General features: G+C 40.2%; 2 protein-coding genes across 2 annotated transcripts; both read right to left on the reverse strand.

Annotated features, from left to right (window-relative positions):
* Positions 1-4,779: 4,779 nt before the first annotated feature.
* Positions 4,780-12,363, reverse strand: LOC307044593 (uncharacterized protein; the record flags this gene model as incomplete). The annotated part of the gene is made up of 7 exons (XM_079689904.1): positions 12,238-12,363; positions 11,979-12,096; positions 11,811-11,902; positions 11,582-11,699; positions 11,132-11,248; positions 10,836-11,014; positions 4,780-5,253 (listed from the first exon to the last, which is right to left on the reverse strand). Exons 1-7 carry the CDS (start codon positions 12,337-12,339, stop codon positions 4,780-4,782), a joined length of 1,200 nt encoding a protein of 399 aa, XP_079546030.1. The 5' UTR covers positions 12,340-12,363.
* Positions 12,346-13,910, reverse strand: LOC307044594 (uncharacterized protein; the record flags this gene model as incomplete). Its single annotated transcript, XM_079689905.1, has 6 exons — positions 13,824-13,910; positions 13,635-13,733; positions 13,217-13,402; positions 12,957-13,135; positions 12,773-12,866; positions 12,346-12,582 (listed from the first exon to the last, which is right to left on the reverse strand). Exons 2-6 carry the CDS (start codon positions 13,635-13,637, stop codon positions 12,346-12,348), a joined length of 699 nt encoding a protein of 232 aa, XP_079546031.1. The 5' UTR covers positions 13,638-13,733; positions 13,824-13,910.
* Between the last annotated feature and the right edge of the window lie 829 nt (positions 13,911-14,739).

Raw genomic sequence — 14,739 nt, forward strand, 5'->3', positions numbered from 1 at the left:
ATGCGGTGGTGTACAAAATGAAATGTGCGAGTGGAGGCGCTCTCCACATCCGACCGGTCAGTTCAGGTCAGGGGGTCGAAGAGATCAATTCTTGGCTTGCTCTTCCTGTTGTCATCTGAGGTCTTCTCCTATTGGCCGGCGTTGTCGGGGGGCGGGTCCAATGCAATTCCTGCCTTTTTCTGTAGCTAAATTGCATCATTCTGGCGTCTGTGGTTATTTAAACATTCCCTGCTACACATTATTCAGCGTCAATAAATGAGTGCTAAGCCCAGTGTGCTCAGTGTACAACATCACATGTCATTTAATCTTGGTTCAAGGTTTGAAATCGTATGATTCCGCCAGATGCTAAATGCTAACCGGAAGTGACGAATTTTCAGAATAAAAGTGTTAAGCTAATAGTGAGAACTTCCGGTTTTTCAGAATAAAACTGATTTAAATCAAATAGTGTATTTAATTCAAATTACGCCATATCAACATTGATTTTAATTTCTAACAATCCCTCCTTACATACCATTTAAGGTATGTAAATAATATTGAAATCAATGCGTTCTTCATCCGAACATTGCATGGTACATAACTCATAAAAGTCAAAAATACAAATAAGAATACATATTCATCATAAATATAAAGTTTTTCATTTGTGCATAACTTCTATCTTAAACCTTTAATGTCACTTCGCAAAATAGCAGCAATTAGCTTGGTATGGAAAATGTCTAACGCCCTCCTTTCACATCATAAATCATCTTCATACTGTATCTGGTGTAAAGGCACTTGTTCCTTTACAAAGTATAAGAAGGATTAAACTATCTAAAAATAGCTAAATATTACTCTTTATTTAAACAAGTCTAGCGCCATTCTATCGGTCTGTTTTTATCTAACTGTTTGTGTCATCCTTTTACTGTGTCTCTGGTGCAATTTACGAATCTCTGCTGGCTCCAGTAGATATAGTTCTCTCCATCCACATTCTTGTTGGTTCTGGGACAGAGGAATAATAATTCAGAACCTGCTGATATTTGAATCTTACTACTTGGCATATGTTACAAACAAAAAACATCTTCTTGGTGAACTAAATAAAATCCTTGTAATCTTTCTCAAATCTAATATAACAATTAACTATTCCTGTTTGTGGTAAAAACACACTAACGTTATGTAATACAATTTCATTATGATTCAAAAACAACTAAAGTCATGATGATGTCAAAGTGAATGATTTCCTGAGTGTGTCTGTCCTGTAAGGTACGTCATTCTCTGCTTGGATCGTGTGCAAAAATCCCATCGATTGCACCTGGCAATACTGCTTCTACCTATCTATTATCTAGCTGAAAAATGAATACAGAAATCCAACATACTGTCATCAAATGTCTTTCTATTATGAATTTAAATGAAATGTATATCCCCATAATGATAATAATAACCTAAACAATAAAGTCTACGGCCTTTACTTCTTTTACCAGGCTAGTTACAAGATGTTGTCAAAATTAAATTCTGTCTCATTACATTACTATGTTTCAGCTTAACTGTAATATGTTCTTTCTACATTTCAAACCTCAGGTACTTTAATATCTGTTGAAATATTACAAAATTGTTTCATTATCACAGGTCAACTTTTTCGGTATTCCATTCTGGAATTACATCTCTCACAGTAGCCCCTTGGCCACTGATTCTGCATCTGTGTTACCGGTTATAACTCAATCAATATTAGAAACATGTCAACATTCACCAAACAGTATATTATCCCTAGATATGGAGCAGGTTAATCCTAAAACTATCTTCAATGCTCAGTTTGAACATCTGGGTTGAGGCGGAAAGTTTCTTTCAATCCTTAAAGAAACATTTTAAATTGTGAATTTTACATTTACATGTTGACATTATACATTATACACACTCCCCCCTATTTACACATGAACTCATGTGTAACAAAATCCTGTAATGGGGAGGGGGAAAACACTTTCAGGTAAATATTGGTTAGGGACATAACGAACATTGTTTACAATTTTAGATCCATTATTATTATTTCCACAGTAAACACTTCAGTGAAAATAAGTGTTTCTCTCCGTCTTTCAGGCCCAAAAGAAACAGAATCTTCAGATTTTAGATTGAGTTTTACATTTGCAAACCGCCAACTCCTGTGGGAATAAAATATCATCAAGTAGATTAGAAACGGGTCACATGTCCGGTTTCCCCTTTTTATGGAATTTTTAGGAAACTTCTCGTTTCCCTTGGAGCTCCAAAATAATATGTTAGTCCAAAAACATGCTTGGTTAGTTATTGTTTTAGAATCATGCAGTTACACTGATCACATGCCGGCATTCATTCACACTCACACTATCTGGTTGTCAAGTCAGGTTTGGTCAGGTACACCCCAGGGTCAGTCATTGACAGTGCTTTTGTCACACTGTCAGTCAGGGTCAAAGGTAATTTGGTCTCGGTCTTTTGGCCATGTCGTGCTCTGCAGAGTCTTTTCAGAGGTATTTCAGCATAGGCGGGTTCCCTTTATCTACAAAAATATGTCATATGTGGAGCGCCATTCCTTATTCATTCACGATTTCAACTATGATTTTCAAGATAGTTCTAACTTTTCTTTTGGACTTCTGCCTCCCATCTTTCCTGAAACTTGGTACAAAACTCACTTCCTTATAGTAGTACTACTACTGCAATTCATTTACACCTAATTAGTATTACAATGTCTAATAGATCTAATTCAGAAACTTGTGTACATAACTATTATCTTGAGTCAAACCATTACTAGGATCTGTGTAGCTCTGCTATGTATTTCATAGCTCATCTATCTTCAATTCTGGTCCACTTAAAAAACAACGTTAAACTCTTTAGCAGTGTGTGGAACCTTGGGTGTCCGAACATGTAACAATTACTCCCTCCTTTATCAAGGATTTTAAAACAGAAGTCATTTCATATTTCCATCTGAAAGCCCTCCTATGGTAATAAGTATGCTACAATGGTGAAATCAACATTTCAGATTGGAATACTATATTTGGCTTGGCACGAGCTCTTCCTTTAACATGATCCATACAAATACAGATGTGTCGTATAGAGTGGTTCCTAAAACTATCCTTTTAATGGTGATCAATATTGTAACAAATGAGATCACACGTGAATAAAAATCTCTAAAAGAATAATTTGTTAACATGATGAAAAGATTGAAGCATATGGTTCTACTCTGTACTCCACAACACCCACTGCTTAAAGTGGAGTGAATATTTCCATCATGTCTCCCTCAGTGTGATTTTCTCATTTTACTTTAATAGTTTCCTCTTTACTGCTATTTTTAATTTACAAATTGATTAATTCATGGTTAATAAATCTGTTTGTCTTTACGTATTTATCAAGTCAATTCAAGTTATTTAAATGTGGTCTCTTTTATGTGCGTTTGTGAATAAGTGTGTTTATGTGTAAACTCACTCATTCCCGTTCTCCTTTTCTCCTCCTCTGGTTGTCTCAAGCCGTGACCCCGGCCTCCTCACTTCTAATCGACCATGCCAACTCCTCTGATTCTGTCTTCTCTTCAGTCCATCAGCTCTTGAATCCATCCGCTGTAACTCTTTTAGGCAGCCTTTGGCCCAGTTACATCTGCAGCCCACATCATGCCACTGTTCTTGCACTGCTTTTTATATGTCATCTCCTCCTTTACAGTCTCTTCGCTGTTTATATGGAGGGCGGATTCTGCTCTCAAGTTTCACACTTTGCTCTTGCCAAATCTCGTGGCTCAGCTTGGAACTTCATGCCCGGTCTGAGGGACTGATGAGAGCATCTCTGTATGCCTCAGGTGGAGATAGTTCTGGCTGCAGTTCTGTTGTTGTTGTTTCAGCTCTGGTTCTCTTTCTGTTTGATGGAGAAGGAGGAGTCTCCTGTTGGGTTAGGTCTTTTGTCTGCTTGGCGGGACGGGGTCGTAGCCTTTCTGACTCAGAGGGGGAGTCCAGGTCTCGGGACGCATTATCTATAAGAAATCTAGCACACTGAGGTTAAATAAATCGAACCCTTTCCACTCTGTCCCTTTCTAATCATACTATCCGTCTTAGTTGTTAAATGCCATCTAAACAACACAATGAATGTCTACTAATGATATTACAAATACTCCCTCTAAAAATTGTTTCATCCATTGCTACATATTTACCCAACCTGACTCTTTCAGGAAACCATTTTCTCCTATAAATTGAAACACCTGTTTCAAGCATCACATATTTCACACACTAAGAAAGAACATCTCCATATTTTCTCCAATATTTTAAATCCCACTGTTACTTAGAACAATAGTAACCCTGCAGAGCACACTAATCAGATTACAGTAATGAAATTTGACTCAAGTGTAGGCCTATGTCTACTTTCCATTATACTTATTACTTTTAGTGAACATTTATTTATATTGTCTAAATCCCTTGTCTATGATGTGCAAACAGTTCGAGTATAAAAATGTGTTTTTCTCTATGTATTTACACTCTACGGATTCTTGAGTTTACTCATCTCCTGGTGATGTCGTTGTAAAAATGTTCGATTCCTTATTGTTTTGAACCAGTTTTCCAAAATCAGTTCTAACTGCCATGGCGTTTCTGGAAATGTGGCGGTGCGGCTACACACTGTGTAAGTGGGTGCCAACATGTTCCTTTTTTAACTTTGATCCGGAGTGCATCTGCAGTGCGTTCTCCAACTTCCCACGGTCCACTCCATACAGGTCGCAACAAGTTCATCTTGTGGATTTTTACATTTACCCAATCCCCTGGTCCAACAGAAATATTCGTCATGGCCCTGGCATATGCTTCCGCCTCAATTTTTCTCATATCTAACACTGGTTCTCCTCTGTATTGTGAGGTGATACCTTGTGGTGGATATTGCTGAGTGGGGCAATCTCTGGCCAATGTCTACAATCACCACATATGAAGCAGCCGCTATCTCTTCTTCCTCTTGAGCGTTGCTTTCCTCTCCATTGTCCCTTTTGTTGATGCTGTATGGGAGTGTATAACTGTGCTTGTGTAGGAAGATACACAGGTATTTGCTGTTGCTGGAATTGTGTGGGAAGATACTGTGGTGCTTGTGGCTGTACTTGCGTAGGAAGATATACAGGTGTCTGCTGTTGAAGATACTGCTGTGCTTGTGGCTGTACTTGCGTAGGAAGATACACAGGTATCTGCTGAACTTGGTTTTGTGGACATACACTTCCTCCTCCGCTTTGTTGGTTCTGCGTTTGATTCTCTGGTTCTTCCTGAGTTTGAACTGTTGGAGGTATCCACCCTGCCTTCTCTGCTAGTATGGCCATCTGATTAGCTTCAGTATCTTTCTCAGCCACCTGCATCTTCAAAAGTATTTTTTCCAGTTTCTTTGTTTCTTCATCATCTTCCTTTGTTATTTCCTGGTATTTGATGTCATGGTGAATGAGATGTAGTCTCCATTCTTCTGGGATTTTAGCTTCTAACCCCACCACATCTCTAAGGCGTGCCGGCACTTATTGGGGAAGGGTTTTAATGACCGCGTCCTTCCACAGCATTGTGACAGCCGGCGAAACGTCATGTCGTTCTCCAGTACAGTCCTCCCACACTCCTTCACATCTCTTCAGGAAGGCATGCATGTTTTCCTCCGTGCCTTTCCTCAGGCCGGTGAGGGCATGTAAACTGCGTGTTGTCGGGTAGATGTGACGAATAGCAGCCCAATGTAGTTGAATGAAGTGTCATCTGGGTCGTGCGTGCAATTGGCCTCGGAATCTACTGCTCTTGCTTCCAGTCGTCCTTCAATCCGTCCGAGCAGGGCCCTCATGTCTCCCAAGCACAGGTGGTCTTGGGCTGTGTATCTCTCCAGATCAGTCACCCACTTCTGACCTCCTTTCGTGAGTGGAGGTAGTTTTGCCACTAATGCTTCCATGTCCCTGTGAATCCATGGTTGGTATTGAAATCCTCCTCTTCCAGCCGCTATCAATGGAATGGAGGTATGTGCACCGGTCTTGGATCTTTTAGTTTTCTTGGTTCTTCTCGTTTTGGGGCATGTCCCAGGGTAATGTTGCTCATTTTCGTTGCTACTATTATTCTCAGGAGGAGATGCAAAACCGCGTTGTTGCTGTGGCTGTTCATGGTATGGGGAGTGTCTACTGGTTTCAGACTGTGTACCGCCGTCGTCATCTTCACCTCCCTGTCCTTCGGAATAGTCAGGAGAGTAGTTTGTTCTGCGTTTTCTTTGAGTTCTTCATTCTTCTTGTTCTCTCCTTTCTCTCTGTTGTCTATCTGCCTTCATGTCCTGAAATCTTACATCTTCTTGTCGTCTTTCCACCAGAAGTTGTTGGTATTTATCTTCCTCCCTTTGTCTTTCGGCAATAATGTCATTATGTGCTTCATCTGCTTTTCGTCTCTCTTCCATTCCTCTGTTGAGCTGCTCTTCCTCTCTTCTGCAGAGTTCTGCTTCCATTCTTCTGTTGGATTCTTCCTCTCTTCTGTAGAGTTCTGCTTCCATTCTTCTGTTGGATTCTTCCTCTCTTCTGCAGAGTTTTGCTTCCATTCTTCTGCCGAGTTCTTCCATTCTTCTGTTGGATTCTTCCCCTCTTCTGCAGAGTTCTGCTTCCATTCTTCTGCTGAGTTCTTCCATTCTTCTGTTGGTCTCCTCTTCCATTCTTCTGTTGGTCTCCTCTTCCATTCTTCTCCCAAGTTCCTTTTCCATTATTCTGCTGAGTTCTTCCATTCTTCTGTTGGTCTTCTCTTCCATTCTTCTGCTGAGTTCTACCACATGTAAGCTGTTTGTCAATCCTTGGCTGGCATCTTCCAGATGGAATACCAGACTTGCAACCATAGCTTTTCTTTTTTCAGCTCTGTTCATAGCAATGTTTACAGGTCCATACCAAGAGGGTTGTCCGGCTTTGATCCATGCTTTTTCCTGTTGTAGGTATTCAGCATTCTCATGTTCAACTACAGCTTTTCTATGGGCTTCCGTTGGTCCAGGCTGATCATCTGCTGGAATCAATCCTCTTGTTTGCCACTGTTCTAACAGTTTCTCCATTTGGTTCCATATCCTCTGTCTTTTACTTGAAACTGTTAAAGCATCTGATCTGATTTTTACCCTTTCCTTGATATCTGCAGTTGAGCCTGGCTCTGCGACTGGTCTCAACTTGGTGTCTTTTGGCGACATGTTTAAGTACTTGGATAATATTATTAAGTTATCAAAGATGAAAAACTAATCCTCTGAATAGTACCTTTGTATTCTTTATAAAGATATCCTATGTCACCTGGACTTAACTTTAAAATCTGGTTGTTGTTTTTTTTTTTTTTTCAAATAAATTAAAATGTTGGAAAATCAAAATCAAAATTAGACAAATTAAATTAACATTTTGAAATTATGCAAATTTTAAAATCTGAATAAAGAAATAAAAATGAACAGGAGTTGACTTAGTAATATGAAAATAGGAATATGGTGCAAATCCAAATAAACCGTGTACAGTGTATACTCAAGTTTATGAAATTATGCACATGTCATAAAATGAGTCAACTACAATACTTCAATTCATTGAAACCACCTGTAATCTTTATCTGTGTGGTGAAGAATGTATTAACTGTAATACTTATTATGTCCGCTAGGGGAGCGGTTTTATTTTTGAACTCCTCTCAAATGTATCAACTAGTACTTCCGGTTCATAAACCTACTTCCTGTTTAATTTCCCCAAAATAATAAAGTTCAAATGACTTTCTTTGAAAAGCATGAAAAACAAAACAACTCAATCTACTCTCAACGTTCATCTACACCATCCCTGTGTATTTAATCAGTAATTACCAGTTGTATCTTCACTCAAACTACTTCATCATCTAGTAATGCCAACTGGCTAGCTAACTAGCTTAGCAGTATAGCATAAACCTCATGTGACTGGGGGAAGGGGAACACTCAACATGTGCAGATTAAAACCACACTGCTTGACAATACAAAACAACACAATCTTCATTTATCTTAGCTCTAAATTCTTTCGATGCTGACCTTAAAAGCTGATCTCATACCAATCTTGTACACAATCGTTTCAGCTTAGAACATCGCACAAAAATATACTTTTCGGCTTAAAAACTCCACACAATATACTTTATTAAACCAGACTACGCCGGTTTAACACATCAAACATATAGACTAACATGAATGGACCCAGTCCAGTGTAAACCAGATCAAGTCTGGTACCTCCCCAGAAGGTCTTAATACTATGTAATATTCACATTAATCGGGCGGCGCCGAAGATACAACAGAGATGAATAGAAACACTATACAGGACTGTCTCAGAAAATTAGAATATTGTGATAAAGTTCTTTATTTTCTGTAATGCAATTAAAAAAACAAAAATGTCATACATTCTGGATTCATTACAAATCAACTGAAATATTGCAAGCCTTTTATTATTTTAATATTGCTGATTATGGCATACAGCTTAAGAAAACTCAAAAATCCTATCTCAAAAAATTAGAATAGTTCCTCAGACCAAGTAAAAAAAAAAGATTTATAACAGCAAAACACAATCAAACATTTGAAAATGTCCATTAATGCACTCAGTACTTGGTTGGGAATCCTTTTGCACGGATTACTGCATCAATGCGGCGTGGCATGGAGGCAATCAGCCTGTGGCATTGCTGAGGTGTTATGGATGCCCAGGATGCTTCAATAGCGGCCTTTAGCTCATTAGCATTGTTGGGTCTGGTGTCTTTCAGCTTCTTCTTCACAATACCCCACATATTCTCTATGGGGTTCAGGTCAGGGGAATTTGCAGGCCAATCGAGGACAGTAATGCCATGGTCAGTACACCAGTTACTGGTGGTTTTGGCACTGTGGGCAGGTGCCAGATCATGCTGGAAAATGAATTCCTCATCTCCATAGAGCTTTTCAGCAGACGGAAGCATGTAGTGCTCTAAAATCTCTTGGTACACAGCTGCATTTACTCTGGGCTTGATGAAACACAGTGGACCAACACCAGCAGCTGACATGGCTCCCCAAACCATCGCTGACTGTGGGAACTTCACACTGGATTTCAAGCAACTTGGATTTTGCTCCTCTCCAGCCTTTCTTCAGACTCTGGCGCCTTGACTTCCAAATGAAATACAAAACTTGCTTTCGTCTGAAAAGAGGACTTTGGACCACTGTGCAACTGTCCAGTGCTTCTTTTCCTTAGCCCAAGTCAGACGCCTCTTCCGTTGTCTTGAGTTCAGAAGTGGCTTGACCATGGGAATACGGCTATTGTAGCCCATTTCCCGGACACGTCTGTGAACAGTGACTTTTGATACCTGGACTCCAGCTTCAGTCCACTGTCTTTGAAGCTCCCCCAAATTCTGGAAGCGACTCTTCTTCAAAATGCTGTTAAGGCTGCGGTCATCTCTCTTGGTTGTGCAGCGTTTCCTGCCACATTTCCCCCTTCCAACAGACTTTTTGTGGATGTGCTTTGAAACTGCACTCTGTGAACAGCTTGCTCTTTGAGAAATTTCTTTTTGTGTCTTACCCTCCTGATGGAGGGTGTCAATGACGGTCCTCTGGACAGCAGTCAGATCAGCAGTCTTCCCCATACTTGTGATTTAGTTTACTGAACCAAGCTGAGTGTTTTTCAAGGCTCAGGAAACCCTTGCAGGTGTTTCGAGTTAATTAGACGATTCAAGTGATTCGTTGAACACCCTACTAGTATACTTTTTCATGATATTCTAATATTTAGAGATAGGATTTTTGAGTTTTCTTAAGCTGTATGCCATAATCAGCAATATTAAAATAATAAAAGGCTTGCAATATTTCAGTTGATTTGTAATGAATCCAGAATGTATGACATTTTTGTTTTTTTAATTGCATTACAGAAAATAAAGAACTTTATCACAATATTCTAATTTTCTGAGACAGTCCTGTATACAATCTCCACACCACTCGCAATCACCACATTATCACCACAGATCAATCTACAGATCACTACCAACGCTTGCACCTAATGTAAGTTATTTAACTATACAGTTTTTGAATTGAACAGGTAACTGTCTCATCTTTCGTTTAGGCCCAGACAAAAACTCCAGCAGTGAGTCTGTAGCCTGTCCTCCCTTTGTGCAGCCTGGTGTGATGCTAGTTAGCTTGCAGCCTTCCCCTCTACTCAGCTCTATCCTGCTTCAGGTCCACCCAGGGACGCCAAATTGAAAGCAATTCTAGAACCCTGAAGGCAAGAGAGACTGAAAAGAGTCAAGGGAAGCTTATAAAAGTTAACAGCATTTAATTACACAAAATATGCGGTGGTGTACAAAATGAAATGTGCGAGTGGAGGCGCTCTCCACATCCGACCGGTCAGTTCAGGTCAGGGGGTCGAAGAGATCAATTCTTGGCTTGCTCTTCCTGTTGTCATCTGAGGTCTTCTCCTATTGGCCGGCGTTGTCGGGGGGCGGGTCCAATGCAATTCCTGCCTTTTTCTGTAGCTAAATTGCATCATTGTGGCGTCTGTGGTTATTTAAACATTCCCTGCTACACATTATTCAGCGTCAATAAATGAGTGCTAAGCCCAGTGTGCTCAGTGTACAACATCACATGTCATTTAATCTTGGTTCAAGGTTTGAAATCGTATGATTCCGCCAGATGCTAAATGCTAACCGGAAGTGACGAATTTTCAGAATAAAAGTGTTAAGCTAATAGTGAGAACTTCCGGTTTTTCAGAATAAAACTGATTTAAATCAAATAGTGTATTTAATTCAAATTACGCCATATCAACATTGATTTTAATTTCTAACAATACCCTTAAACTAAATGAACGTTCTAACACTCTACATGATATGTGCATAACTCAGCAAGGTATACCTTCATATAACAGAACTTCAAATTAATTATTATGAAATATCTGAAAACTGACCCATGCCATGAACTTCCCACGGCCACAGCGGGGACATGATGCTCCCTCCAGAGATGGAATGCTCCACCGCAGCAACATCTATGCCTCTGGCAGAGTCGTGTACCAGCTGGTTGTACTTCAGTACCTCCTGATTAAGGCGCTTTTTGTCGTCTGCAAGCTTCCTTCGAAGTCGATGGCGGAGCTTGCTGCTGTCTGAAAAAGACATGAAGTAGTGGGATAGGGATATGTGACAAACTATATTTGCAAGTGCAAAAAATATATATAATTCAGTAGGTTGAATCTGCAACCTAAAACATTATATTGTTATACCATTCTGTCGGTAAAGGGATTGCTTCCGCTGCCTCACACTTAGGTAAAGCCCCTCAATGCTTTGCTGCAGTGCTGTTTGAAGGATGTCTTCAGAAGTACCCGATGTTTCTGATGTTCCTGTAGAAATAATATTGGCAGTAAAATGTACTGTTACACAACACGTAACGGTTTTGAGAAACAAAGTTGTGCAACATATTTAACACCTTTTAACACAAATTGATGGTACAACTATGGAAACTGGAACATGTCAGAGATAAACATGGACACATAGTTGGCTTGCTATTGCTTGAAGATTATGTCCCTGTCTACTGAAATCCAGTGAGGGTCCCATTATGTGGCATGAAAAATCAGCCTTATTGCCTTGAAATTGGCTGCTCTTTAGGATCAAATCTGTAAATTCAAACAGTCATGGACAATGATATGTAGCTGGTGTTACCTCGTCGTGCTTACCAGATGCCCATTCCTTCACGTCGGAAATCCACGTCGACACCATGTCATCTGAGACACAATGTAGCTCCGTCTTGAGTTCCTCAAGACTTGCAGTCTCTTCCAGGAGCCTCTTACTAGTCTGATAAACAGTAGACGATGGACATTTATCAAGATTAAAACTTGCTATGATTAACAACAAGCCATGTGCAAATGACAAAGGACACAACAACACCTTTAATAGGAGGCTCACCTTCACATATCTTGTGGAAAGTGCCTGATGAAGGGAGTCACCTTTTTTCCTGTTCCATCCCATTGCATGCACTGTGAGCATGTCCAGTCGTGCTTTTGAAAGCAATAATGAGGTTATGATGTGTCATCTAAAAAAGTATGCAATAATAGGGCAAAACCTTCCACTCACCTGCTTTGGACATGTATTTTGTTGTCAGGGCACAACGGGACAGGTAGCTGTTGACCTGCTCCACCTCTTCCCCAGCGGTCATCCCTGCTCCCTCCTGGTTCTTCCCACTCCATATAATCTGATGGTAAAAGGTTGCTGGAATTGTTGTGCAAAGTGGCTACATACTACTATACTAAACAGTATAGCTTAGATATTTACTACTTCAGTATTATAAATATAAAAAATATAAATGTACGTGATACAAAGATATTTCACATACCTCGCATTTGGTAGCATGGGCTCGAGCATGCATTACACTGAGGAATGGCTTCATGGTGGTCAGCTCCTGGAGAGCAGGAAGGACACTTGCAGCTTTCTCCATGTACGGCTAGTACTTGCAAGCCACATCCATGGTGAAGAACTTGGCTTTGGCTGGCATGAGTTCCTTTTGAAGATACAGGGGGTAGGTGAATATCTCCCCCCTGTACATATTTAAGGCCTTCAAAAGAAACCCATGGCGACATACAGCCACCTCCATGCCTTCTTCATCCAGCTTTGAAGCCTTCCTTGACCTCTCCCTCGCTGCTGTCCACTGGGAGTCCCCACATGTGCCTCTTCCCTGGGTCTAAGATACACATTACATCATGACAAATCAGTTAAAAGCAATGGAATCACGATCTACACCATCTGTTCTAATTATCTGATTTTGGAGTAGATGGTGAGGAGAAGTAGCTGAATTTAAGAAACTCAGGGTCGGATATACATGGCTATTTTTGTGATATACCTATAAGGTAAAATGACGAATAAAAACTTGCATTTTTCAGTGATCTCTGTATTTTGTCGACAAATGCAGCCACCGCGCTGTCTTCTGCTACAAAGAGCCCATTAAAAAAGGCGCTGCCATCAGAACTAAGGAAAAAAAGATTAGCAAATTTATCCATGAAATATAAACAGTAATCAAAAAAGTTACCGTAAATAACAACATTGTAAAAACAGCACCTTCCACTTAGCCGAAAGCGATACAGCTTCCTGTTTCCATCGGCAGAAACAGCCAACATCTCCGGCGTGCAGGCAGGGCAGATGAAAGGAGTACCACAGCAGAGCTGGTCTTCCTCATACGAGGCATAGGAGAACTCCAGAAAGCTGCGCTGCAGTGCATCTCCGTTGACAGGTCCAGACTGGAAGATAATTACATATATTGCTGCGATTTTGTCTATTTACGGAAATGTTATAATATGGTAAAGAATATTTACACTTACTCTTCCTCCACACTTTGTGCGATGCTCCAGCAGCTTTGCAAAGGCCTGTCTGGAGAATCCCGGAGAGATGACCTTGAGCTCTTCAAAGGAGCTCAGGAGGTCCAAGGTGTAAAGTGTGGAAATACTGACCGAAGCTGGCCAGTATCCACTCTTAAGGAGGACTTTCAAGTCGGGGGTCCACTGCTGCTGGCAAGTTTGACAGACATATATTGGCAGATGCAAGTCATAACGCCATTGGAACAAGTAAATAAACATAATTAAGACAGATTTTACAACAGTTCCATCTACAAATAGTCAAAATGAACAGATATTACATGAAGGTTTTACTCCAAGTGGAAGCACATAACTCAGCCCACAACAGTAAACATATAACAACAATTCAATAGAAATCCAAATATATATATATATATTTGTTTACCATTGATGGTAATTAAAATCACTGGTTTGCCTGGTACCACAGTGAAGTTTGTGCCTTTACAGGAGCAGTTGGGTGCCTTCACAGTTGGCAATATGCAAGCTGTCAAAAAAAAAAGAAAAGCACTAATTACCATTATATGCTGGCCGAAGAGACATGTGAACATCAAAATGCAAGTTTGAGAGAGCATACCTTGGTCATGGGTGTCATATCCACCTTCCACTCTAACAACACACGTTGTTGGACTAATTGGTTTAAAAAAAACCATTAATTAAACTGTCCCTGTTGTGGAGTGGCTGGTTCTTGTGATGAAGTACATCACAGTCTCCTCAGAACCACTCCTCGGGGAGACACTCTCTATACCTTGGGAGGAAATACAAAATTATTCTAATATCCTCGAATTACTCTCTAGGTATCCAGTTTTCTAACATCCCAAAAGTCATGCATGTTAGCTGAAATAGCAGGGCACTGAGCATTAATACTGAAAGATTACAATTAGGTAAAGTAATTTAAATAAAGGTAAATGTTATCTCACCTAATAACAGCCGGCTCGTGGCAGAGGCCACACAGGGGGTGACCAACAGCCTCTTTCTCTAGAAGGCATTGTAGGTGGTGTGGTCTCGCTTCTTTCCAGCGCTCTGAGGCTTTCTGCTGCCGAAAAGACCAGGATGAGGCAGAGCTTTTTTGAGGCTCAGGAGGAGGACATGAGGAAAGAATGTCCGAGAGTCTCTCCATATTCTTTTCTGTGAACAGAATGGGAAACTTTAACTGTAAATGACTATATTTAAGATGAACACTAAAAATCAAGGATCATTTCTTTGCTCAGTATGGAACTGGCCAATATCTTTACTGAATTACATTCCTCGTTCGAGTCCTGAACTGTCAGTTGTGTATAAGGTTATTTTCTCTCACTAACACAATTTATTTAAAAATTGATTTTAGTTTTAAACTTAAAGCCATTTTTGTGATTTACCAAATTCGTGTTGTGCTGAGGGTTCAGTACGCAGAACCTCCACACTGGAAGACTGGAAGCCCTCAGTCGGGGGGGATGTGACTGTAAAACATCACCGGAGGGTTAACAACAGATAACTGATGATTTGTATTATCT

The sequence above is a fragment of the Notothenia rossii genome, assembly GCF_949606895.1.
Source record: "Notothenia rossii genome assembly, chromosome: 6".
Taxonomy (NCBI): domain Eukaryota; kingdom Metazoa; phylum Chordata; class Actinopteri; order Perciformes; family Nototheniidae; genus Notothenia; species Notothenia rossii.